This window comes from Microtus pennsylvanicus, chromosome 22 (genome assembly GCF_037038515.1).
Source record: "Microtus pennsylvanicus isolate mMicPen1 chromosome 22, mMicPen1.hap1, whole genome shotgun sequence".
Taxonomy (NCBI): domain Eukaryota; kingdom Metazoa; phylum Chordata; class Mammalia; order Rodentia; family Cricetidae; genus Microtus; species Microtus pennsylvanicus.
The window spans coordinates 33,482,344-33,508,721 of record NC_134600.1 but is presented as its reverse complement, the minus strand read 5'-3'; the positions used below and the strand labels follow the sequence as shown (position 1 = coordinate 33,508,721).

Below are 26,378 nucleotides of genomic sequence, written 5' to 3'. Positions count from 1 at the left end.
TTATTTTTTTCCCCCCAAATATTCTTAGCATTCTATTTGACAGCCAGCTTTAGAGAAGAAACGAACTGTGTCTTTCAGTGGGGATAGAAGGTTGGAGGAGGCCCGTCTTCTTCATCTCAGAATGCAGTGCTTACTTTGAGGGGTAACAAAACTTGCTGTTCCTTTCAGTGTTTGGGAGCGTCTTCAAAGGGCACTGAAACTGCATTTCCATAGGACGCCAGAGTGATCACTGAGCTTTGGAATATTTCACTAGTTCCAATGTTTTGGCCAAGGATTTAAAAATAAGTCTGTATTAGTCGCACAGAGTAAAGAAGTTTAACCTTTGAAAAGTAACGAACAAGACATAGTAACAGAATTCGAAGTGTTTGCAGTAAGGAAAATGTGGGCAAACCATTTTTTTTTTTCAGAGAAGGCTGAGCCTGGGCCGTGTGTGTGTGTGTGTGTGTGTGTGTGTGTGTGTGTGTGTGTGATTGCGTGTTTCCATCTGCGTACCGTGTGCTGCGCACATAGTCCACACAGCTTCCTCGTGTAAATGACGTGAGTGGCAGGCAAATGCCTATCAACCAGGTGCTTTTAGTTTGAACGTGAAGAATCCCCAGTAACACCAACTCTCCCTCCTAAAAGGGCCAAGAAGGAGTTCTGCTACCCAGCCGACTCAAGGAGCCATTTCTAGTATTTCAATTTCCTCACCAAAGTCTGGAGAAATACTATGTTCTTTCTTCTTCACTCCCTCCTGGTATGTATTTAAATTCCCAGGTGATTAAAAATTTCTCTTCTACTCTTAGCAGACATTTTATCCTGCGTGCTTTGAAGATAAGTCTTGGCGAACATCTGATTTCATCTTTTTACTCGAGCCTGCCGTGTTCCCACTGTTTAAGGGCAGTCCTTTTTCCATCCTAAAAGCATTTTAATGAAAATAAAACAAAGAGAAGAGACAGGAAATACAGGCAAAGTGACATTTGGTCACATTAGCAACGAGCCGTGGGTATAATTATGTGAAAGGGGAAAGTACCTGCCCATGGATATTTTTTTGTTCTTGTTATGATTATTTAAGTAGAAAACCCCTTTTACATTAAATGAATTACTAGAAAATGTAAGCCTACAATTTCCCCAGAACATCGGTTTAAAAGGAACCTGTCGTATTCTTACATAGACCTCGCTGGACGGTCTTCATTATTGGCCTTCAGCTGTGGGAAAGGTGCTGTAATTAACGGATCACCTAAGAACTGCAGCCACGAGGGAAGTTAATGGTGACTTAAAGAGAAATATGATCAAAGCTGCCTCCTTGACTTTGAAAAATCGATTCCCAACACAATCAGCAATCTCTGGCACAGGCTCCTGGGTGCGGGCGCTCACTCGTTTGCTCATCAATTCTTTCTGTATTTTCTCCAACTAAGCGACAGAAGTGCCGAGAAGTCCCGTAAAATGGATAATGGAAAGTACTAACCACTTCGTAGATTTCTGAGCAGAACATGGCCAAGCCTTGCCTATAGGTAGAGAAATTAACAATTTTCTTGTTTATAATTTCTTGTTAAAGCAGCAAACAGTGAGAGATGCTTCAACTCAGGCTTTCCTCAGCCAAGGCTGCTTTTATTCCTAGTTCTGTGAGATGGCTGCTGTGTGTAAGCTTTACCTAGGCCCATGACCTTTGTGTCCCTTCTGATGAGGTGATAAACTCTAGATGAAGACCGTGATCCAAGAAGGGTGACCTTGAAGTGTAATACAAAATTCAAAGACTGAGGTTTTCTTGATTCAAAGAGTGAGAGTTCATGATATTTCTTAAAGGTTACAAGTGACTAAAAATATTCATCCGAAATATTAGTTTTTATTGAATATCAATTATGTGATAGGTATTTTATTAGATACAAGAAATATCATAAAAGATACAGGTCCCTGACCTTATAGAGCTCATATAGACAAAGGAAATCAGATCAAGTGCACAGCGATTTGTGTAGACCTGTGGACATCCTGAAAAGGAGTTGCAGCTTTCATGGCTGAACAGTAGATAACAGGAGTGTCGGGGAAGTCTTGAAGAAGTCATCCTTGCTACTTTTAAAGCATGAGTTGGTGGGCCCAGGGGAGAGAAAGAAGAGGAAGAAGAAAAAAAAACAACCTTCCAAAGAGAGAACAGAATGCATTCTGGTCTCAGGACATAGAATGCGAAAACTTTAATGAGCACACAGTGTCAATACATGAGTAAACGGGGGGGGGGGGGACATCGGGGAAATGAGTCTTCCTCAGGTAGATAAGAGCTAGAACTCAATACATGAGTAGATGGGGGGACATCGGGGAAATGAATGTTCCTCAGGTAGATAAGAGCTAGAACTTTAATGCTTTGAGGGAAATTTGGGAAACATTTTTGTATTCCTTTTATTGGTGACTTCTGTGAAAGATTAATATATTGATTACTTTTATAAATCTGAATTCAGTTATGTACCTGATATATGAACAGATTATTATGAAAGGAAACTCATCCATTAAGCAAATATCTATTAAGCACTTTCTGTTTGTTTGTTGGATTTTTGAGACAGGATTTCTCTGTGGTACACCCTGAAATTCAACTTCTAGACCAGGCTGGTCTCAAACTCAGAGATTCATCTGTCTCTGCCTGCTGAGTGTTGAGATTAAAGACTTGAGCTATCGCAGCCTAGGTTATCAAGTACTTTCTATGTACTGCACACTGCTCTAGGAACTGGGAAGCAGCTATTACAAAGCAGACATAAACCCATTATGTAATGTGATTTATAATGAAGAGAAATAATGGCATAAAACGTGTTAGTTAGATATGAAATACTAAAGAGGAAAATGAAGTAAGGAATGGAAAACAGGAAGAGAATTAAATGTATCTTTATCAAAATATTCTTGATAGAGTCATTCGTTTTGCATGTTTTATATGTAAATTCATGCAAAGTATATTGTTTTAGAGTATTTTTTAGTTTTTTGCAGTCTCTTGTATTCTTGAGATAAATCCATGTTTTTTAAAAAAGTGGAGCACATGCAGTATGCGAGTTCTGCCTATGATATAAAACTATGTGTCCCCATTATATTTATGATAAAAATCAAGATTGCTGCCATTGCTTTTCTCTCAAGGGTAAAACTAAGCCGTAGTCTATAGCTCACTGCTCTATTGCTCTCTCCTCTGTGTGTGTGTAGGAGCCGTAAGTGGCAAAGGAAGAGACAAAAAATGATCTTAAATTCTCCAAAGGAAACTTGGATTTAAGGTGAAACTTGGATTGGTGAGATCTGGGCTATAGTGAAGGCATTTAGGATGCTATGACACCCACCCAGATAAAATAACATGACAAGCAGCACCTGTACCCATTAGAAAAACGGTAAGTGACTGTTTTTCCAGATGAACTGCCCACATCTCTTGGCCCTAAACCCCAAGGCACATTCTGTGCCCCTTTCCCTCCCGTTTCAGCCCCAGCCTCCAACCCTGGTGGAACTCCACTGCTCTGGGGAAGATCCCAGCGGCTGTCCAGGTGAGAGAACTGTAGGCAGGCAGCACTATCATGGCCGCCACCCTCTAGACTGTTTCCACAAGACCCGCTCAGCCACCCAACCACACCTACCCCAGCATCCTCCCTGCAGACAGTCCTCTCTGACAAAACATCAGCAGACCCTATAGGTACAAGTGCCACCATGCCCATTGGAAGTACAGTAGCCTATCTACACAGAAACACCCCGTACAGCGGATGAAAGAAGAGATGGATAAACGCCAGTATAAGAACACATTCAACAACATAAAGGGCAATACGGCACCATCAGAACCCACTGGTCGTACGACAGCAAGACCTGAACATCCCGGCACAGATGAAGCAGAAGAAAACAACATTAAAAAATAACTTTATGAAGATGATAGAGGTCCTTAAAAATGAAAGAAAAAATTCCCTTAAAGAAATCAAGGAAAAGAAAAACAAACAAAAAAAAATGGAAGAATTCAATAAATCCCTTAAAGAAATCCAAGAAGAAACAATCAAACAGGTAAAGGAAACAATTCAAGACTTGAACATAAATAAAAAAAATTAATAGATCCAAACTAAGCTGATGATACAACTAATAAGGAATGGAAGAACTTAAATGTTGGCATATAAGGTTGATTGGCTTTGATGATGAGAATAATGTGATAAAGAAAGCAATTTTGATGCTGCCTCTCGGCATCTTCTTCAGGTAACTGGCTGGAAAGGAGTCAGTCACTGGGATAATGAACACTAGAAGATGATATGTCTTCACGACACAGTCTTACTCTGTTGTCTAGGTTGATCTCCAATTCATGATTTTCTTCCCTCCACACGCTAAATGTTGAGACTACAAGCATGTGTCTCCTGTCTCAGAGTATGATCTTTTAAAGGAAAATATTTACATAAACATGGCACGGCATCACATGGAAATCTCCATAGTGAAATGGTTTTAATGACTACGCAGACAAGGCTCACTGGATGTCCACTAGTTATAACTAGCTGTACTAAGATTAAAAACATTCAACAGTAAGACGAATCAAAATATTATAAGCATATAATTACAATGGAGCAGACCACATGGCACAGGATTCAAAGCACATTGAAGTTTGGAAATGAACAGAGTGTCTCGTGGAGGAAACTCTGGCATGATAACGTGAGAGCCAGGCACAAAGACCGAGCCAAGGATGTATGGGACGGAGGGGGGTCTTTGAGGCAGCTGCAGTCCCCAAGGAGGAGATGCTGTGGTAACTGCCAGAGTGGGTAGGAACGGTGTGATTCTCTGGCCTCTGACAAGTGTTACAGAGAAGGTGTCAGAGAGATGGGCACGAAGAAGCAAGGTCACTGAGGCAGACTACAAGAAGGATTACTGTAGCATCCAGAAAAACAAGAGGCACACTTCTGGGCTCCGTGTGATGAAGGCAGCATGAGTCTGTGTCGGGGACCAGACTGGAGGAGATGAGCTAAGGAGGTGTTAGGAGCTTTAGCTGGAAGGCTCTGAAGATGGCCTGAACGATGGAGGAATCAAGGATCCTCCTAGGGTTCTGGTGTGGACAACTGTGCCAGTGACTGCTTTATTGAGACAGGGAGACAAAAAGAGAAAGACAGGATTATTTTAGAGACGGTGTCCTCTATTTTGGAGAATTTCGGTTTATGTATTTTAAGAAGCAAAGCAAGATAGAGGTGGTTGGATCAGGGCTATTCCCAGGGATGGTATCTAGGTTGGGGATGCGCATTTGGGAACACTTGATGAGTAAACTAAAGGCAGAAAAAGGTTTAAGACCTGATTTGGACTTTGCGATGAGTATACACAAGGGAGTTGGACCTAATGGATAAAAACAAGGCAAGGAAAGAACAGGAAGAGAGAGGAAAAAGGGGGACAGGCAGGAGTACGTATGTGTCCCCAAGTCCTTTTGGTTTATCTCAAACAGTATGACGTGTAAAAACATGTTGACTGTTTATCATTGTATGCTGATTTTTGAGACATTTCCTAAAGGCTCTTTGTAACCATCCTCTAGAATTCTATCTGATTTTCATCTGTGTTCCTTCTCACATACAGACCCGTCTTTTCTCTCGGCGTGTGATGGCCTAGTTTTGACAAAGAATCCAGGTTCATAGTGTCTGAATTTTATGGCATCAATAAACTCTTAAAATATATCCAAAGTGACTGCCCTATAAAATTTCCCCTTGTCTTGCACTTCGCATGCCCTTGTATTGTGCTTAACACAACACTCTTGAATCTCTTCGGCGTTTCTGCCTTCTTGGTGACTTTTTAAAACTTGTGTGGATGGTTGCTTCCATTAAATAAAGAGATTTTACAAGTTTTAATTTTAAACTTACTCTCCTTTCTCAATTCTTTTTACATATTTGTAAGTGCAGTACAACATTTCCAAGGCCTTACAAACCCCTGCGTACTAATAACATTAACAAAAATAGACCAAATCGCATTGCCTTTGGGTCACTGTCCTTCAGGTACTTTCTCTGCTATGATACTGCAGGTGGGGCAGACATTTCACCTTTTCCAAGTACATTAGCCTTTTCCCTGGTCCAGCAAAACCTATCAATGTGTAGATATTATTCGAGGGTGGTCACACCTCCCACTCTGTATGTGTAGGAAATTCTGCTAACGTGGACTCTAAACGAGGGTGTAGTCACGACACTTTATCTCAGGCAAGCAAATGCTCTTGCCACACGCTTTGCATCTGGAACGACTGGACCAGAGAGGCAGGGAGGGCTTGGCATGTCACCGAAACTCAGTGCTGTGATCCACGGGCAGCAACTCAGCTCTGTAAGCCCAAAGAAGGCTCTTGTTTCCAGGATTGGCTGCGTGAGTGCCTGTCAGGGGTCAGACGCATAACAATGTTCTTCCTCTGTACCAACTTAGAAGTGAAACGAACAAAAAAAAAAGCCAGACACTTTGTAAAAACAAACAAAACAAAAAAATCCCATGTTCTTCATTGGGGGAGCTGTTTTAAACGTAAATCAAGAGAAAATGTCCTTTCTATCCAATGACTCTAGTATATATTTCAATGTTTGGATTTCCTAAATTAATCTTTTGAAATATGGTTCTCTAGGTTTCTTTTGGGTTCTGTGATGTACAAAACACCAGTGCAGGATCTTTCTGCTCAGATCCTGAAAGGTGAGGTGCCATTGATGCGATGTGCTAGGCCCGCATTGGCTCACATCCGTTTCATTTGCTGATACACGCATGGTGCATGGTTTCAGGCAAGTTCCTACCCCTTGTGCTGGCAACTCCCCACCTCCTGTGTATGCAGATCAGCACATGTGAGCCCTTCTGCTGGTTCAGCTCGATTCTCTTCAGCTCTTCATCATACAACAGAGCACAATAAGTTTCTCTGTTGGATAGAAGCTCCTATAGAGGATTTAAAACAACTGTGTATTGGCTTTTCTTGAATGCATTTCCTATGTGGACCATGGGACACATAGCAATAGGTCAACGGTCTCAGGGAAGCAATTCCTTTTGTTCAGCCATCACAGGCCACTGAAGACTTTCCCATACGATCTGGTCTTACACTCAATACAGACATTAGTTTACTGGGATATATACTAGGGAGGTATGCACTAAGGGTCTATCTTTTACGAAGCAAAGGGTACTCACTCGTCCTTTTCCCTTTTATTTTGGTGCGAGTAGAGTCAAACCATTTATTGTAACAAACCCGGTCTCCTGTTAAACACTTCTACTCCAGCACCATCCCGTTGGATGCTCGGCTTGCATTGAGATGCAATAACTTTGCCTCCCTGGATATTACACGCAGACAGACAGACAGACACACAACTGTGTGTGTATGTGTGTGTGTGTGTATTTAAAGACTTTAGAAGGGTCTGCAAAGACAAACTCAGCACATCTCTTCTCTTTCCCACACTCCTAAAAATAGGACCAGGATTATCGTACAGTCTACAAAGGATTTGTTAACTGCTGTTTCCATCATTGATTGTTTGTACTTACTGTCTTAATAAGTCTCTGTTGAACTTTCCATATTAATACATATACCAATCTCTTGTCTACTTATAGGGACTTATATAATACAAGGCTGTTTTTGTGGGGGTGAGGATTAAAGGTCCATTACACACTTTATAATACGCAATGACAAATTTGAGTGATACCTTTTTGAAAGCACAGTGATTGATTGTATTGAACTTAGTGGCATCAACTATTTCGGTACTTGCGACCACCCCTGGGTCTCTCACCCCTACCTGGCTGGCCTTTGGAAGGTGGCGCTATGGAGTGATTTCTGGGTGAGAGCAAGAGACTGCTGACGTCGGGTTTGGCTGTGTGGACATGAGAGCATTGCCGACACATGATAGTGTTATTAGAGCTTTAAAGGGCACCCAGTCCAGCCACTTTGAAGGGAACGCAGATCTAGACCGTTTTGTGCCCGCTTTGTTTTCTGATCCTACAGAACACAGGTCAGAAGAGGCTAGCAGCTTGTGCTGGCAACACAGAGTCACATGGCTTTATTTATTATTGCAGGGCTTTAATACAGACTTTTTATGGATTGTCAAAGAAAGATGCAATAGACCGTGTTTTACATTTTCCAAACTTATTCAACCACTGAGAGCATCCTCCCTCTAAGAGGGAAGACGGTCATGCGTCTTACGTTCTACTAGGCACATTTTAAGGAACACTGGTTTAAAATGATGGGAGGTCAGAGTCGGGAGGAAATCGCAGATCCCGGAACACGACTAGAGGAGTAGAGACTGAAGGGCCAGCATCTAAACATGAAAGAAAAAGAAGGGCAAAGCTAGTCATTGGCTGCCAATCTTAAAAGGAAGGGCTTCCTTTCATCTTGGACCTTGCATCTGTGAATGCTGGAGACAATCACAACTTTGCCAACTTACTCCTTGAGAGACTGCCTTCAAGTCACTAAGCATTTTGGAGTTGCAGGTTTACCCTCTATGAAAATATTGGACACAATACTGTCATTGAAAAAGCATGGTGAAAATTGGAGAAAGTATATGTCAAGTAGCGTCCAGGATTGCTTTTGATGCTTTGATGGTATAATTAATATCAGTCTGCCTTTTAGAACAACGCTGCCAAAAGAGCTCTTATTGAGACCTTAGCAACTACTTAGCACGGCGTTCTGTGTGTTATTTCAACAGCCATGGCTACTGCAAATCATTTCCTTGTTTTTCTCTGTGTATTCATTGCTTATCCTTGTTACACTTCTCAAGGTCGGTCAGAATCTATCTCGTTCTATCTTGTCCTGTTTATCATTAGCTTAAATGCAGGGCATATAATAGTTGTGCAATTGTGGCAAGCTGGTTGTGGGTAGCCGCTCTATGACTGGATACGAAGCCAGCTCCACAGGAGAAATTTCATACCTGGTACTGCAAACCTCGTAAAAAACAAAAACAACAACAACAACAACAACAAAAAAAACCATGCCTGAGATCATAGGCCCTAGAGAAGACCTAGCATTTTTTTAAATATATAAATGATAATTCTGTCAAACTGCCTCTTAATATTTATAATTCTAGGTTTTCACTACCCCCCGCCCCCCATCAACTTTGGATACAGAAAGCTCTTTTGTGAACTGAAGAGTGGTTGACCAAGATACTCTTTGCTGGTCTCTTACCTGCTTACTCTACAAATTATCAGCACTAACTGGACTCAAGGGTTTTTTTTTTTTAATAACAATAAAGAAGCAGAGGACATAGCGTTGGCAGGGAGGTGGAGTGGGGAATCATACAAAGAAGTGGAAGGATGTACTGGTGTATGAATATGATTAAACTGTATCATATGAATATAAGTAGCTGTGAGTGCTCAGCTGTGGGATGAATCATCTATATAAACCTCCCATTCAAAGTTCAGGGAATATCATGAAAGGGGCGGAGGAGATAATGTCACAGCTGGAGGATGAGGAAGAGGAGGGCTGTGAAACGCCGACGTCTAGAAAGAGCATGCATGTTGTGCTTGTCAGCTCCCAGCAGCTGCGGCAACCTGCATAACGCTGGCACAAAGCTGGTGAGTCAAAACTATAGACTCCTGGTCCCCAGCGTCTGCGCCCTTTGCTGGAGGAGCTCTTGTCAGTTGGTAGCTGCAGAGAATGCCACTTTCCTTTAGGGATTGCTCATGCCCCAGTGGGTGCCCTCATTCTCATTCACCGCTTATATTGGCAGCGTTCTAATGGGATTCATGGGTTATTAATAACAATAATATGAAGAGGCCATAAAGTTGCCCGGGAAATGGTGTGGAAGACAAGAATGGGAGGTACCGGTGGAGAGATATGTCAAAATAGATTACATAAACACATGAGATTTACACAGAATAAATAAAAACATGATTAGAAACAGGACATATATCCCGAGGAGGTCAGTAACTGTAGCACCACGCTTACCATATGTCTAATACGAGCATTTGAACTTATAACTCCTACACAATTCAACAAGCATCTGTGGCTTCCTCTAAGCTCTCTGCCAATGCCTTGATTCATCAAAGCACCACAGCCTTCCAATGTCTGTCTTTCACATTTCGGGTATTTTAGTAACTTTTTAAAATCGTTGTCGCAAATTCTGACAGTATTGTGGTGGGTACTAGACTAGCTTCACTGACGTCACACCGATCAGGAACTTCTCACTTTCCTCCATGAGACAATCGCCTTCCCCTGAGCCAGGAGTTTGGTTTTATATCAATCTTTCAAGTGCCGGCATCTCATAAGCTTGGAGGGAACCAAGAGAACAAAAAGGGTGGCAAATAACCATAGTGCAGACTGAGTCCATTCTTTCTCTAGCAAGAACTGGCATCATCCACCCTCTCTCGGGGACTCTAACTACCCAGATGCCCCCCAAATGTCTCCTCCTCGTAATCTCCACTCCAGCCTCTTAGCCTCTCACTCACAATTTCATAATTGTGATTTCATGATTGTGATTTCACAATTAACATGGTGCTGCCCTGACAGAATCTTGACAGATATTCTGGTATTTTGAGGCAGTCGTGACTCATTCATTCACTGATAGAAAGGCTTGTAGTCTCCTTGATTATTTATATGCTAATCACTTTTTTCCTGAAAAGGGGGCATTGCGATGCATTTTTCCTTAATACAATTATATCTAATTAAAGCAAAACATAAAATGTGAAGTAAATGAGTAAGAAACTATAGTAAGGAATATAAAGAATACGTTCAATTATTAACAGTTCTTGAGTCTAATAATATAAAAACTTGGATGATGTAGGATGCCCTTCTGTATGATGGAAATATGTGTTGCTTTTATTGGTTGATGAATAAAGATTCTCTGGCCAATGGCAGGGCAGACTATAGCTGGGCAGGAAAGTCCAATTGAATACAGGGAGAACGAAGGCGGAGTTAAGGAGTTGCCAGAAGCTGCTGAAGAGTCAAGTTGTGAGGTAATCATAGCGTACAGAATCACACAGGGTTCTCCATTCTTAGAAGAAAGCAAAGGATAGCGAAAACAAAACAAAACAAAAAAGAACAATGATGCCGGGCGATGGTGGCGCACGCTTTTAATCCCAGCACTCGGGAGGCAGAGGCAGGCGGATCTCTGTGAGTTCGAGACCAGCCTGGTCTACATGCAGTCTTCAGTTCATTATAACTGATGACTCGTAATTTTCCTTAAATATATTTATATATGCTTAGGACATTGGTTCTCAACCTGTGGGTCATGACTCCTCCGTAGGGTCAAATGACCCTTTCACAAGGGTGACCTAAGACCACCTGCCTGCTGGATATTTATGTAATGATTCAGAATAGTAGCAATATTACAGCTATAAAATAACAACAGAAATAATTTTATGGTTGTGGGGGGGTCACCACAACATGAGGAATTGTATTAAAGGGATGCAGCCTCAGGAAAGTTGAGACTCACTGGCTTAGAATGTTAAGATGCATAAAGGAACACTGTGTTTATTTGCACTTATAAATTAATTGCTTACTTAACTTAATAAAATAGTAGTTTGAGTATCAGGTTGAATATATAACATAACTTGCTTCCAGACAGAAGACAGCTAAGATAATTTGTATGCAGAAAAGCTTCCCATTAGCCTGGTCCTTCCAACAGACAGAGTCATCTGTTTGGGTGGTGATTTCTGCTCCTACCCTTCAGAAGTTCAAGCCTGTACATGCTAGTTTTTGAGCAAAACTGTTCTGTAGAACTGTAGAAAACAGCCTTTCTCCATATGCTCCCTTCTTCTCTGAACAGCTGACAGTCATGTGAAAGAGTCGGCAGCTGGGCTGTGCTCTGCCGCATTCTCCTATGGCTTTCTGGAGGGTGGAGGTGTGACCCCAGTCAACGGCAGCCCTGGAGGACACACACTTTGCCTTTCTTTGTACAGATTTTGTGTTTTCACCCTTTATCCAATTGTCAGACTGACAGCGTGCGTGCACCCTAGACCACGGAACACCCTTTCCACACACATATACCAATGCACAGACTCACAGACTGACAGTGTGCGTGCACCCTAGATCACGGAACACCCTTTCCACACACATATACCAAAGCACAGACTCACACAGACTGACAGCGTGCGTGCACCCTAGATCACAGAACACCCTTTCCACACACATATACCAATGCAGACTGTCATCTAGAGCTGAAGCCCTCAAGAAACTGAGACGGAATGTGAGAACAATGTGGAGAGGACTTAAGCAATCTACTCCATGAACACCATTTGTCCAGGCGGACGATGCCCTGGAAGGCAGGAGTGTCAGCAACTGCCCTGTTGCAATTAAACACATTTCACACTCGGCAGATATATTTGCTCATCCATAAAAGCCAGGCATCTGCATGGGAAATTCTTTTCACTACAAATTTCACTGAAAAGGTTGTGATATACAAAGAGTAGGCAGAAACAGGAAGTGTTGAGTCCCCTTGGCAGCCATCCTGAGGGGCCTGGTAGAGAAACCTGTTGGCTCTGAATACACTGACCCAGGACCAGAGCACAGTGCCCAGAGGCAGGTTGTTCTAGCCCAGTGTGCCCTGTTGCTGTGGCATCCGTGGAGAGGACATGCAGGCGCAGAGAAAAGGAGGAAAACCCGCTACGATATCCAAGCTCAAGTATTGTCTTCTGTTTTCCAAACCCTCTCAGGCTCACATCACGCTAAGTGTCATTAAGAATCTCCATTCCTGAGTCCACAATGTATCTGGGTTACCATCGACTCAGAGTTAAATATGCATTATTCAGGCCTGTTCTTTCTCCCACTAACTGCTGCATCAACCTTTCCAATGAGATTTAAAGGCACTCTTCGTAAAGAACAAGAGGGTGCCTAATGCAGCAGTAGAATTTGTTTTAGCAACAGTTTGAACATCTGATAAAATCTTATTCTTTTTAACCATTTTCCTGGCAATGGTGGAATACAAGACTACACAAATAGTTCATTAAAAAAAAATAGCCACAAGCGTGAGTAAATTCTGAACCCATGTGTACACAAGTAATAAAACTTTGGTATTTCTTTGTTTTAGAATGAGATTATGACTTACTATTTCCCTTTATGCCCCTTTCTTCTTCTCCCTTCCTTTTTTGTTTTATTACTCTGTTTTCCATCTCTCCATTTACTCTCTGATAGCAAAAGGCAATGAATTCTTTGAAAAACTTATTGAAAAAACCAGAGATGAGTAAAGATAAGTATCCCAATCCAGAGAGAAGTGGTGAATGGTAGGGATGGGGTGAGGATGGGGAGGTGGGGATGGGGTGAGGATGGGGAGGTGGGGATGGGGTGAGGATGGGGAGGTGGGGATGGGAGGTGAGGATGGAAAGGTAGTGATGGGGTGATGATGGGGAGGTAGGGATGGGGTGAGGATGGGGAGGTAGAGATGGGGTGAGGATGGGGAGGTAGGGATGGGGTGAGGATGAGGATGGGGAGGTAGAGATGGGGTGAGGATGGGGAGGTAGGGATGGGGTGAGGACAGAAAGGTGGGAATGGGGTGAGGATGGGAGGTGAGGATGGAAAGGTAGGGATGGGGTGAGGATGAGGATGGGGAGGTAGGGATGGGGTGAGGATAAGGAGGTAGGGATGGGGTGAGGACGGAAAGGTGGGAATGGGGTGAGGATGGGAGGTGAGGACTGGGTGGTAAGGTTAGGGTGGTGAGGTTGAGGGTGGTTGTATTTTCTGTCTAAGTCTATCAAGTGATTTGGTTTGCAATGAATAAGTGTAGGGGAAACCAGATGACAATGAATGGCCTTGGGAAGATAAGAACTAAATTTCAGATGCAGCGTTTCACTTGTAAAATATCAAGAGAGAGAACATGAACAACACACCAAAACGGGGATCGTTGGTGATGCTGAGGTTACTAGGAAATAAATATGTTCTGTTGCTTTAATCTAGGCCAAAGTCTACGAGGGGCTATGAGAATCTACATATCCCAAGTCATTCTTAGTACCAGAGATCATTCAAACATGGAAATTACTAGTGATCCAAAAAACCTATCGGACTTCTTGAAATTTATATTACAGTTAGGGATACTGGCAACAAGTGTGCCAATGAATATGGAATATTTAAATATATCCATTAAAAGAAAATGAGTCACAGGGAGAAGCAGGTGCACTTTTAGACAAGTCAGAAGTTTCATGGGCTTGTTTCTTGGGTTGGTGTCTTAAAATGACAGAAGAGGTCTATGAGCTGGCAGGAAACTGAAAGGCAGGTTAAAGATGCCAAGAGGGGCAGACATGTGCTTGCCGTAGTCAAAAACAGGAAGAAATCTCCATCGCTAAGGAAGAGGGGCACAGGCTAAACCAAGCTACCCATTTGTACCAGCCACGGGTGGAAACTGCTTACTCCAGACAACTCACATTTGTGGCGAGAAAGGACAATTCTCTCTCGTGGAAACAGTTATCTTCACTTGTATGTATTCATGCTTAGGTGTACCTTCTTGACTCATGGGTTCTGTATGTGTGTTCTCAAGGGACAGGCAGCTGTGAGTCTGCTGACGTACTCCTGGGAGTCAGATCTGGCTTCTCTGCCAGGTCAGCAAATGCTCTTCCATACAGACATAATTTGTTGATTTAATTTTGCTTATTTTCGTCTGGTTGCTATATAATATATTGTAACATATAAGCAACTACAACCATAAACTAAACCTATGACATACTTATTATAAATGCTCTTATTCAGTTTTGTCTACTTATGGCAGCGGTTTAGAGGACTTGAAAACAGTGATCCAGTCAGCGGAGGCAAATTGATTCTCTTTGTGAACCCAGACGACAGAGCAGTTATAAACGAGCTATTATTAGGTGAATAACAGGCAGGTTCGGCATATCCCATGCTATCTCAGTGGTGGCAGTGAGCTGCCAAAATTGCCAGGACATTCAAAACTTCAGCAAGGAAAAGCTTTCATACGTTGTGAAACTTCTAAAATAACATCTTTTCAATCCAGGCAGCAGGGGAGTCTCAATATTTTAAAATAACATCACTCTGTCTGTCCGACTGTCTGTCTGTTTTGCAGCATAACCAACTGAGGCATCAAAGTTTCAGATTGTGGTTTTGCGCCCAGTCTGGATAAAAGTTTCATTTAACAAAATCGTTTGTAAAAACTACTCTATCTATTATAACTTGGCTGGAAATTGAGATTAATGGTCTCTTCAAATAATGTCTTTGCTTAGACAATGAAAACCAGTGGGTGACTTTTCCCTCATTTTTTAAGCTTTTTGCCTCCCTGAAAGAAACACACGTGAGAGCAACCAATCTAGTCTCCTCTGAGATCAGGAGTACAGAAGAGATAAAGGAAGAAAGTCTTGGAAGCTTTTCTTTCCTAGATCTAAAAGTCAGTTGTGAACATCTCTTTTGCAGAGGTGAAAGTCATCTTGACATTGTCAAATACCTGGTTGTTAGGATATGCCTCTGAAAAGTGTGGGCAGAAAGGGATAGTCGACCACTCTGAGAATGCATACATATAGCCTTGGCTTTGGGGCGTATTGGTGTCAAACCCAAGAGACAGTAAGAAACACTGAAGAGGTTACTCTGGAGAAACTGCCTTCAATTTAACCAAGGCTCTTGGGAAATATTTCCTGTAGAATGAAGGAACTGAGTCTCTTTGTCAAACCGGACTCTCTGAACGTGGCTGACAAGGAGGGCTGACTGAGAAGCCAAGGACAATGGCACTGGGTTTTGATTCTACTGCATGTTCTGGCTTTGTGGGAGCCTAGTCTGTTTGGATGCTCACCTTCCTAGGCCTGGATGGAGGGGGGAATGGGGGAAGGGGGAGGGAAATGGGAGGAGGGGAGGAGGTGGAAATTTTTAATAAAAAAAAGTCAGACCCAGAGAAAACAGTATAATATATATCCACGGTTGCAAATATATAAAGTAAAATTATGGCATACTCAACTTATTATGAGAGGGTTTTTTTTTTAAATCATTTTGTCCACTTAAGGAAATAGTTTAGTGATCCAATCAGCAGAGGCTAAGACATTCTGTTTGTCAACACAGTGGAGAGAAATAAATTTTAAGCTCATATACTTTTGTTAATTCAGTATGGTAACTGTTTTTCCATGTAATTCTCAGATTGTTTCAAAAGCGAGAAGGGAGTATAGGTCAGAGTTAAAAACTGTCATGATTGAAAATAGGAAATTAACTAAACTGTGAACATCATGGTTTCTAAACGCTAGATTTCTACCGATGTTGTTATTCATCGCGAGACAGTTAAACAGGTGAGTCCCTTGGTGAACCATCTTGGGACTATTAACCAAGTGTCCCCCAAGGACCGTGTCTGTTCATTTTTGCTACAGCTAAGTGAAAGCCACAAGGACTAGTAGTATGCTGACTGACTGATGAGGCCATTTTGGTGACATAAAAAGACTAATTTCATTTCCCTCAATCTTAATAGTTCAGTTAAATGTAAAGTTTACATGATCATAATGAATCAGTCAATTATTTCTTGAGTCATTTTTTAAGTTAATTTTAATGAGATACATGATTAGAAATTCACATTGCACATTTTGAGAACTTGGGACTTACAAGTGCCAAAAAATAAAGGAGAATTTTGTTACATTTTCTTTTTCCCATACAGCACATTTAGCTTTATTATTTAGGAGAAAAGCAGCATGCAAAACTTACGGCATCTCTTTCAAAGCCACTGAAGACAATTCAACCATTTCCCCATTCTCAAAGAAAACACCAACAACAAACAATCTAAACAAACACCTGGCATTGTAAGACCACAAAGAAGGACAAAGAACTCACTAAGTATTTCATCCCTAGTACTCAAAATAAAAGAGCATTGCGGATAGATGTCCCGTGTTCCTTAAATGCATGTTCAAATTTCTGAGCTAGAATCATTCATAAAAGTAAGTGGTCCAAAAATGAAAAATTAAAAAAAAAAAACAATAAACCCTGTTTGATTTGAAGACGTAAGAAAAGCTAGTCCACTTTGTCAGCAAGTTCCACAATTTTGCTCCTATATTCAAGGTTATTACTATACTGTGAAATTTTTCTCTTATAGCAGGTCACAAGAGAAAGAGGAAACATAAAATTTAGCTTCATTTTGGTCTCCTGAAGTAACAAAATCCTCAGCACCAATTTGGGCATTAAGGAGGAATTATTGCTTACATTTCTGCAAACTGAAAATTTCCCGGACAGAGGAAATGGCTTTCCTCCATTATCTATGGCTTTCATAATGATTTTCTTGGACTACCTCTATCCCAGCGCTATTTGAACTGGGATTAGAGACTCAGAATTTCAAGAGCAACTCCAAGGTTAAGCTAAAAATAAAATTTAGATTTTGATTTAACACAGCAGTATAAAATGAATTTGTATAAAGTTTATTCATTTGTCTATCATTGTGCTTGGATCCTTTTCCTAAAAAAAAATCTCTTTAATACTTACATTTTTATAGGATCCAGAAAGTATAACTCTCATCAGTGTAAATATTTGAGAAATTTGAAATTCAGAGTTTCATCATTAAATTACTTGGGAAACTATCTACGTTGTTTATGATAAACTAAATTCATCTGCAGGTTAATTTCCATGGCCAGTGAAACTATAATGTGAAGGAGGAGGTAGACATTGCATTTGTACTTGATTTGGGTCAATACGCCAATAATCTAGTATAATCTATCTGATCCCCCTTAACAGCTCAGAGAGTGGATTGGTTAATTTTCTATTGCATTAATAAAATACCATGACCAAACGCAACTTAAGAAGAAAGGGTTCCAAGGGGACAGATTCCTTATGTGGGGAAGACATAGCATATGTATGATAGGAGCTGGAGCAGGAAGCTTGCTGATAACATCTCCTCCCACATACAGGAAGGAGAGGGAAAAGAGGAGGGAGAGAAGGAATGGGAGGGGAGAGAGGGATACAGAGAGAGAGCCTTGAAGTCCACCTGTCAGGGTCGTACTGCCTCCAACAAGGCTCTACCTGTTAAAGTTTCCTTAATTGCCCAGTGTGACTTATGGGGGGAACAAGTGTTCAACCCATGGGTGACATTGCTCATTGAAACCACTACACGTAGTTTAGTGAATGGGCTAATGCCCATTTAAAAATACACATTTAATTTTCTGATCAGTAATCTCGTCTATAGATTTAAAATTGCTTTGCTGTACTTGAGAATCAAAAAAGAAAAATATAATAGTGGATAATACAAGGTAAAGAAAGTCCTGGAAAGGACGAGATGAGCTGAGGGTATCCATGAAGTGAAATTCGTTTAGGCGAAGTTCAGGAGAGAAACGGCTTGTTGGGATGAGTGAGACCGTGACTGTAGCATAGCAGACCAGTGGAAGACGAGGAAGGAGCGAGAGTCGCTGTTTGGAGTTCTGGGCAGCTCAGCACATGGACAGATACCAAAGGCTGGGCTTCTTTTCATGAATGGATGAGACTGGAGTGTAGTGAATTGAGTGAGGTAATGTGGGACGAGGAAAACAAGCGCCTTGTGATTTCTTTCATGTGTGGATCTTAGCTCCAAATCTTTAGATGGGGGTGTAGAACCTGGAGGAGCCCGGAAAGTAAGAGGAAACTGTGAGGAAAGAGGGAGCTTGGCATGTCTGCAGAGTGAACAGTAAGACACAGGTACCGTGAAGAGCAAGGAAGAAAAACAGAAGGAGGGAAACTTACCTGGGAAAGGAGGGGGGAGGGAAATACAAAAAGAGAGGTGTGGAGAGGAGGGGCCAACAATACTAAGATGCTTGGAAAAGCCATTAGGAAATATTACCACATATCATGTATATTTTAGTAAACATTATCATCCCAGAAAGGTATTTCCTTAAGAACTATTGACCAGCGAACACAAACCCACTCTAGAAATGAAAAACCTCCCTTCAGATTGTTGGCCGGAAACTTAAAAAGTTCCCAAAAGAACATAGGCTATTGCTGTAGCCTTCAGTTATCTCTTCAAATTAGAGCCTTTTAGAGTACCAGTAGAGTATTAAACTACTCAATAAAATCACACCTATTTGTAAGTGAATTTGCTTTCATCTGAAGTGTTCTGTGGCTTGTGTTTCGCAGGAAGCCAACAGCTTCAGTCTTTATGGCTTTCCTAGCATCCTTCACCATAGGACAAGGCTCATGGCTGGGTTTTCTTTCGATAACCACGGAAACCACTACTGTACTATTAATAAGTTATTGGCACATCAAATCAAATTGATGATGAACCTGGCTGAAGATGAACAGTAAGGAGCATGCTACCCAGGCCTTGGAAAAGGCCCCTTCACTGACATTCCCCGGCCATTGTCACTCAAGTCTCGAAGGTCGTTCACCTACAGGGCCAGGCAGCAGGTGTTCTGTGGTGAACCGAAATGAAGCCTTCAGGGAGGCATGGCCGGAACAATAATGAAGGCTTTAAAAATCAATCCCAATTCTGCCGGGGTGTGTGGCTTAGCTGGGGATGACCGCAACACCCTGAGACCTTCCTTTTTGTCTTCCTCCGGTAGCAGAACTGTTCTTTGGAGAAGGATGCCTGATCGAGTTCTCCAGAGGCAGAAATATAATTTAGGAGAGTCTTTTTGATGTCTGATCAATAAAATAACAGACAAATTCCCTTTTGGTTACACCTGTCCACCAGGATTAAATTAGAATTAGCAATGAAACAAAAGCATCAATATGAAAACTGCTTAAATGACTCCGTTTTTTTTTTCTCACACTTGTTTTAAAGGTGGGCATTTCCTGTTATAAGATCAAGTGCCAGGAGTAAAGAAGCCCAGGAACAATAGAAATGGCTTTTCTCAATGATGAGTAGCTAAACCAGGCAGTATGGAGAGTATCTTTTTGATCTTTGCTAATAAAAAGGAAGGCAGCTCCTATTGTTCAGGACAAGGGATGAGGCATATTGCACAAGCTAGTGGGAGAACCCATTCTTCTTCCAGCTCGTGAGTGGGCAGGCTGTAGAGACTTTCAGATCGCATTTGGGGAACACTTTTTATTGCTAAGGATCCTACATAGTTAAGAGGAAGTCCACGACCTTAATGCCGAGAACAACTCTGCATTTTCTCTGATGTATGCAAAGAATGCTGAAGATGGCTTTTCCAGTCTGATTAAGGAAGGGCTCTACAGAACCCATGAGATAGGGGAGAGCATTGCAAGGTAGAAGGGGAGCAAAAGCCTAGACACTGTAAAGGAGATGGATCTCAAGAAATGGAGCTTTTAGGAAAGAAACCTTGAGACCGTAGGAAAGGCAGCTATTGCAAGAGTTTAAAATAGAAAAGCTCTGAGGTCTTTCATGACTAGTTGAATAATGCAAGGGATTCCCTGTACACGCCAAGAGAGAGCGCCAACAGCTGCGGGCATATCCTGCACACTCCGAGAGAGAGCGCCAACAGCTGCGGGCATCCCCTGGACACTGTGAGAGAGAGCGCCAACAGCTGCGGGCATTACCTGGACACACACACACACACACACACACACACACACACACACACAGAGAGAGAGAGAGAGAGAGAGAGAGAGAGAGTGAGAGAGAGAGAGAGAGAGAACAGCGGAGGACACTGTGAATGCCAACAGTCAAAGGGCATTTCCTGTATACACTCTGAGAGAGAGAGAGAGAGAGAGAGAGAGAGAGAGAGAGAGAGAGAGAGAGAGAGAGAACCAACAGCTGAGGGCATCCTCTGTCCACTCTGAGAGACAGAGCCAAAATCTGAGGACATCCCTTGTATACAGAGAGAGAGGAGAGAGAGAACCAACAGCTGAAGGCATCCCCTGTACACTCTGAACACCAACGGTCAAAAAGGCATCCTTTTTTTTTTTTTTTGGTCAAGGACCTATGAGTAGGGGCTCCGGGTTAGACCAGTGCCTTTCTTGGTAAGAATCTGTGAGTAGAGGGTCCACGTTAGATCAGTACCAAAGGAATGCAACTGAAGGTGAATTTTACCTTCTCCTTAGCTGGAATTATAAGACAAACTAAAAAAATCCCAGGTTTGAGAATGTTCTCCAGGTTTCTAACCAGCTATCTATGTTATCTAGCAAATGAATGAAATGGATGAAATTTATGTCCTGGCGATGCTGAAGCATGCACGGGCAGTCTGTCCATGGCAGTTCTGTTGAACTTGTTCATATTGGGTCTCATGGTCTAAGTTGATGAGGACAACTGACCAGGTCTCTTCCTCAAGAGGGCACCAGATCTCATTACAGATGGTTGTGAGCCACCATGTGGTTGCTGGGAAGTGAACTCAGAACCTTTGGAAGAGCAGGCAGTGCTCTTAACAGCTGAGCCATCTCTCCAGCCAAAGAGATGATGTGCATTTATTTCTCCAGGTGCACAGTATGTGGACACCTGTGACAAAGTCCTCTATGGGAACCGGGCATACATTCAGCAATCAGTTCTGCATACACTGGAGTCCCTGCTGTGCTTAACGAGGGGTGCCAGACCTTCAAACGATACCCAGCTCTGAAAAGACATCTAAAAAGCATCAGGACAACCACCCTTCCACAAAATTTCATTATGTTGGATCAGATTCTTTTCCCTTCTAGATCTATTTGGGACCTAAAGCATAATCTAAAGTAGATTTTAAATTATTGTTGTAAAATTTCACAGCAACTATTCGATCGCAATAAATACAGAGATGTAACATGAGCCTACAGTCTTCTAATGCCTCTCTCTTCTTCCTGGCTCACAGACGTGTTGCATTGACAAGAAGTTGTTTCATTCATCACAGTCTTGGAAGGATCTTGTCTGATCCTGGTTCTTCACTATACAAATGTGATATGTCAATAAAGTTATTAAATGTAGTACCTTACTGTTAGAATGCATAAAAAAATAATTAATGCTCTTATCACACAGCCCAAAGGAAAGTATTCTATATAACTCACTGTTCCCTTCCTCTGATTTATTTGATATAATTATTTTCTGATTTATAGAGAGAGCACTTTGTATCAGTGACTTGAAGCAACTTCATATTATTAAATTTTCTTTATTTAAAATGCTTTAAATCAATCTTGATTATCTGTTTATTATGATTAATGCATTGGATCATTTTCTAGACATTCCTAGCTAGTTCCTAAATGTGTAGCGAAAGTAAAGGCCTCTGTTGTCATTTAGGAAATATTTTCAACCTAAATTCATTTAAGAATACTAAATAATGGAAAAGATTTTAACGCCTTGAACAACCTCACCATATCAAGGCTTCTTTTTTTCTATTTGTTAATTATTATTATTATTATTTTTACCTATTTTACATCCTGACTGCAGTTTCCTCTGCTTCCTCTTCTCCTGCTCCCTCCCCTGGCTTCCCCGGGCCCCCATTTCACTCCTCCTCTGTCTCCCCTCAGAAAGGGGCAGCCTCCCGTGGGCTTCACCAAAGCCTTGCGCATCAAGTTGAGGCAGTACCAAGTTCCTTTCCCTGCTTTGAGGTTGGGCAAGGTAACCCAGCGTGGGGAGTAGGTTCCCAAAAGTCAGCTCAAGCACCAGGGACCAGTCCTGACCCCACTGCGAAGCGCCCCATAAACAGAGCAGCCTGCAAAACTGTCACACACAGGCAGAGGACCTATGTTGTTCCCATGGAGGCCCCCTAGCTATCAGAGTCCAACCCGACTGTCTCTGTGGGTTTCCCTGACGTAACCTTGACCCCCAACCCCAATCCTACCATCCCTACTCGCTCTCTAACATGGAGCTCAGCCCAGTGTTTGACTCTGGATCTCTGCATCTGTTTCCATCAGTTACTGGATGAGGGTTCTCTGAACTGTATCTCAAAGTCAGTAAAGGAGGAAGTGTACGGCCACTGATGACAATTGGCAGAACTCAGCTGTAGGGAGGGCGAAGCACATGCATAGATTACAAGTTTTGTGATTATTATTGAGCAGCATGAGCTGAGGCTCAGTAAAACAGGTTTCCTCTCCACACTGAATGATAATGCACTTTAAACATATAACACTGAAGAATGAATTATTTCTGTTTTTGTTAGTTTTAAATATGCATGTACAAACATGACCATATCCTCATCCTATTTACTTCTGTTTTTCAAAGCTAACACTATCTTTTTGTAAATAAAAAAAATAACATTAAGTTTCAGCAACATGACTTATGTTCAGAGGGAAGTTAAGAAGTCAGGTTTGAGACAGAGGCACATTCTGGCTCAAGTTTCCGTGTCCTTTGCAGCGAGACTTGTTTGTACAACTCTGCCTTTGTTCAAATTTGACCCAAGCACACAAGGAGACTTGTGTCTGCAGTAGAATTCAGAATTCACCTACAGATCAATTTTTTCCTATCTCATGATTTTGCACGGGAGGTAAGTGAGGACCTGGGAAATACAGCCACTTGAGAAAGCAAGATAAATAGTGACAGACTGGAACCTCTTTAGGATGCCACCAAAGCACATTTCCTCTGGAAGACCGCAGCTGAACCTCAGGAGGCAATCCCAGAGTTATGCCGCTGAGGTGACAGACACACGTTTCTCTCAGCAGTTTAGGAGTGGAAATAGTCCAGATTTGTCTTAGCAAGTTTCGGGTATTATTTGATTAAAGCCCTTCGACCCAAAACGACCGGTGTATTTGTGACCTGTTGTCCCAATGCCCGCCAGTCACATGGCACAATAAGCTCCGAATTTTAGCAAGACCCCGCGCTTACCTTCATAGGTCCCACTTTCGAGGAGAGCACCGCTTTTCTCCAGCTCCATAAAATCCTCGACGGTGATGAAAATGTAATCCACTCCAGGGACCTCCCCCTCCTTATGTGGCCTTGTGGTGCCTGGGGAAGAATTAAAACAAAAGAGACCGACTAAGCCTCGTGTTGCTGAACTGTAAAACACCACCGTGCTTTTGAACACTCAAGAACACTTGTTCGTCCGTCCTGTGGGGTTGGCGGTTTACATGTGGCCTTCTGTTTGTTTGGCAATAGCAAAAAAGCAGGGGAGGGGGAGAGATTAAAGTAAATGGACAAAAGCTTTGTTTTTTTCCATTAATCTTACGTAGAGTTCATTGCCGAGGAATGCGGCTGAATAGATTTTATTCAGTGAAAACTGCAGGCCGCTGTGCCCTTTTTGAAGAGGTGGTTTGAAGTGTGGGCCGGGAGTCTACGCGCTCAGGAATTTACACGCTCCCTCCGCTGCCCTTAACAGACTTCTATTGTTCTTCGGGTTGCTGTCTTTTGACATACAAATAAAATGGGAACGAGAAATTCAAGCAAATGTAAGTTTATCTTTGTGCTCGTCCGTGTGCTTCCCTTGTGGGGTGGACGCTTCAGAGAGTGTTCTCATTTTATACCAAAAGAATACATATTTGCATATTAAATCTAAAGGGTCACAGAGTAAGTACTAGTACTTCAAATTTAATACTAACTGGAACTGACTGATAATTAATAATAATAATGCTTACTATGTATAATGCTTATTATATATGCTGCATTAATAATTATAATGGTTGCAATATGACGTATAAGCAAATGGACGTTCTTTTCAAGATTTTACTGTATGTCCTGCGTTTCTTCTTTCGTTTCTTTCTCTACTTCTGCCAGGTGGGAGGTAACAGCTTCCCCAGGGTTCCCAGGCTGGACAGCGCTCTTGCCCCCTCTGTCTCCTACAGAGGGAATAGAGCTTCAGAGGGCCCAGTTCCCTAAGACCACCAGATGCGCTCTAGAGAAGACATAGGCTTGCTATCCTGATAACAATGGGGAGTGAGGCAGGGCAATAGCGCAAGCGTAAGCAAGCACACGCAAACTCACAACTAATAAGCAAAGTTATCCAAAACAACCTGTCAGCGGACCAAAAGCCCAGTAACCAATGATGTGCGCTCCTAGCCAATCACAACACGCCAGCAGTGATCGCCGGTTTCCAAAGGACCAACAAACCAAAAATGTTTCTGAGGCAGCATAATTTCCTTAACTGCATGACAATCCCGACCTTTTTACAATCAAAGGCAAGTCCTGGAGTATGTGTCATTGCCTTTGCATCTCTCCTTCTTCCCCACATCCCCCCAGAAATGGGCTCACACAACAAACAGCAGCATCAAGCCTGCAACCACGGGCACCCAACATGGACAGACCTTTTCCTTTTGCTTGCTTTTTGGGTCCTCCTTATCCTCTTTGGGGCTTTTTTCTTTCTTACTTGCTGCCCCTCCTCTCAGGCTCCTCCTGGGGCCCATCATGAATGGTGCCCTTCCCTGGAGGATGGGGCCTTCCCTTCTCCGCCAGCGCTGCCACCACCGCCTCCTTGAAGTTGGCAAAAGTTCTGTGAATCCCATGCGAGGGCCGCCGCCCTGGATCTTGCCCACCGTTTCCGCATTTACCTGGCCTCCCACCCACAGCATGCAGAGCCTGGAGCAGAAGCTGCCTTTTCTGGCCATTTTGTTGAGCTATTCCTGCAGCACTTAGAAGCTGAAGTGGGTCGCTCAGTCAGAGAGTCTGTATGAAGCGTCCTGCAGTGACAAGGGACCATCGATACTTCCTTCCTAGCTTGGCCCCTGGAGACTACATCAGGCCCTCCAGTCCTAGGTGGGACGAAAAGCAGGCCTGTCCGCAGCTCCTTCTACACTTGGCTACTGTAAAAACAGGAAGCCATTTAAAGCCCTAGTTTTCCTAAAAGTCTCCCCTTACTTCTGACTTTTTGGGGCCTTCTGGGGACCCAACCTTTTGAGGATTTATAGTCAAAGATGTGTAAGAGCCTGTCCGGCAAGCCAACCTAAAACAGGCACAGCCCCAAATGCTGGAGGTGGGGGGGGGGATACCCCAGGTGTGGTTATAAAAAATCCATAACTCCCACTCGGTCATTCAGTAAAAGTAAAATAAAAAGGATGAGATGAGGCAGTGTAATAGCGCAAGCACAAGCAAGCACATACAAATTCACAGGAGTAAGCAAAATTGGCCAAGACATGGTTACCAAAGACACATACTCGTAGCCAATCATAACACTCCAGCAGTGACCACCAGTTTCAAAAGGACCAACCAAAAACGTTCCTGTGGCAGCTTTTCCTAACCCCATAAAACCCCAACCTTTTTATAATATAGAACTTCTGGATTGGAATCTCCTGGACTCTGCGTTGTTGCCTCTGCATCTTCTCATCGCCTGTCCCCCACCCCCGGGGAAATGGGGATCGCACAAGAGGCAGCAGCAATGAGCCTGCTACAGGGGAGCACATATAGAGAGACAGTAAAGGCCACAATGCCACAACTACTTCCTTTCTCTTCCTATATTACCTACATACAGTATTTTTGCGTGGTCAGAATAAAGTTTACGTAACGCACACCTACAAACAAACAGTTATAGAGAAAGACACAGAAGCAAAGCGGTACATTGGCAGGCATCTTTATAATTACGTATTCCCAATACAGTCTACACTATAGAAAAATATCTTAAATTCACTTAGTTTTGATTTTTACAACTTTATTAACTTTGTCATGAAAGTAGCCAGTTACTTGTGTTGGGTTCTATTAGGCTCAAATCTCCAGTGCAAGTGAGTATCAAGGCTATGCTATGGAAATTAATGAGGTAAAAATAATTCTTATTAGAATTTTAAAAGCTGAAATGCATTATTTTCTAGAGTTAAGTTTTACAACCCATCTTGGGGGTTTGCAAAACATTTTTTTTGAATTACA

The 26,378-nt window shown here is 42.3% G+C and overlaps 1 protein-coding gene across 6 annotated transcripts in view; it reads right to left on the bottom strand.

Moving 5' to 3' along the window:
- Magi2 (membrane associated guanylate kinase, WW and PDZ domain containing 2) overlaps nt 1-26,378 on the bottom strand; it is a 1,214,245-nt gene that overhangs the window by 489,552 nt on the left and 698,315 nt on the right. For all 6 annotated transcript variants that reach the window (XM_075955872.1, XM_075955873.1, XM_075955874.1 and 3 more), the window contains one exon: nt 23,418-23,537. In XM_075955872.1, the coding sequence (XP_075811987.1) occupies nt 23,418-23,537 (120 nt within the window). The remainder of the gene's footprint in view (nt 1-23,417; nt 23,538-26,378) is intronic.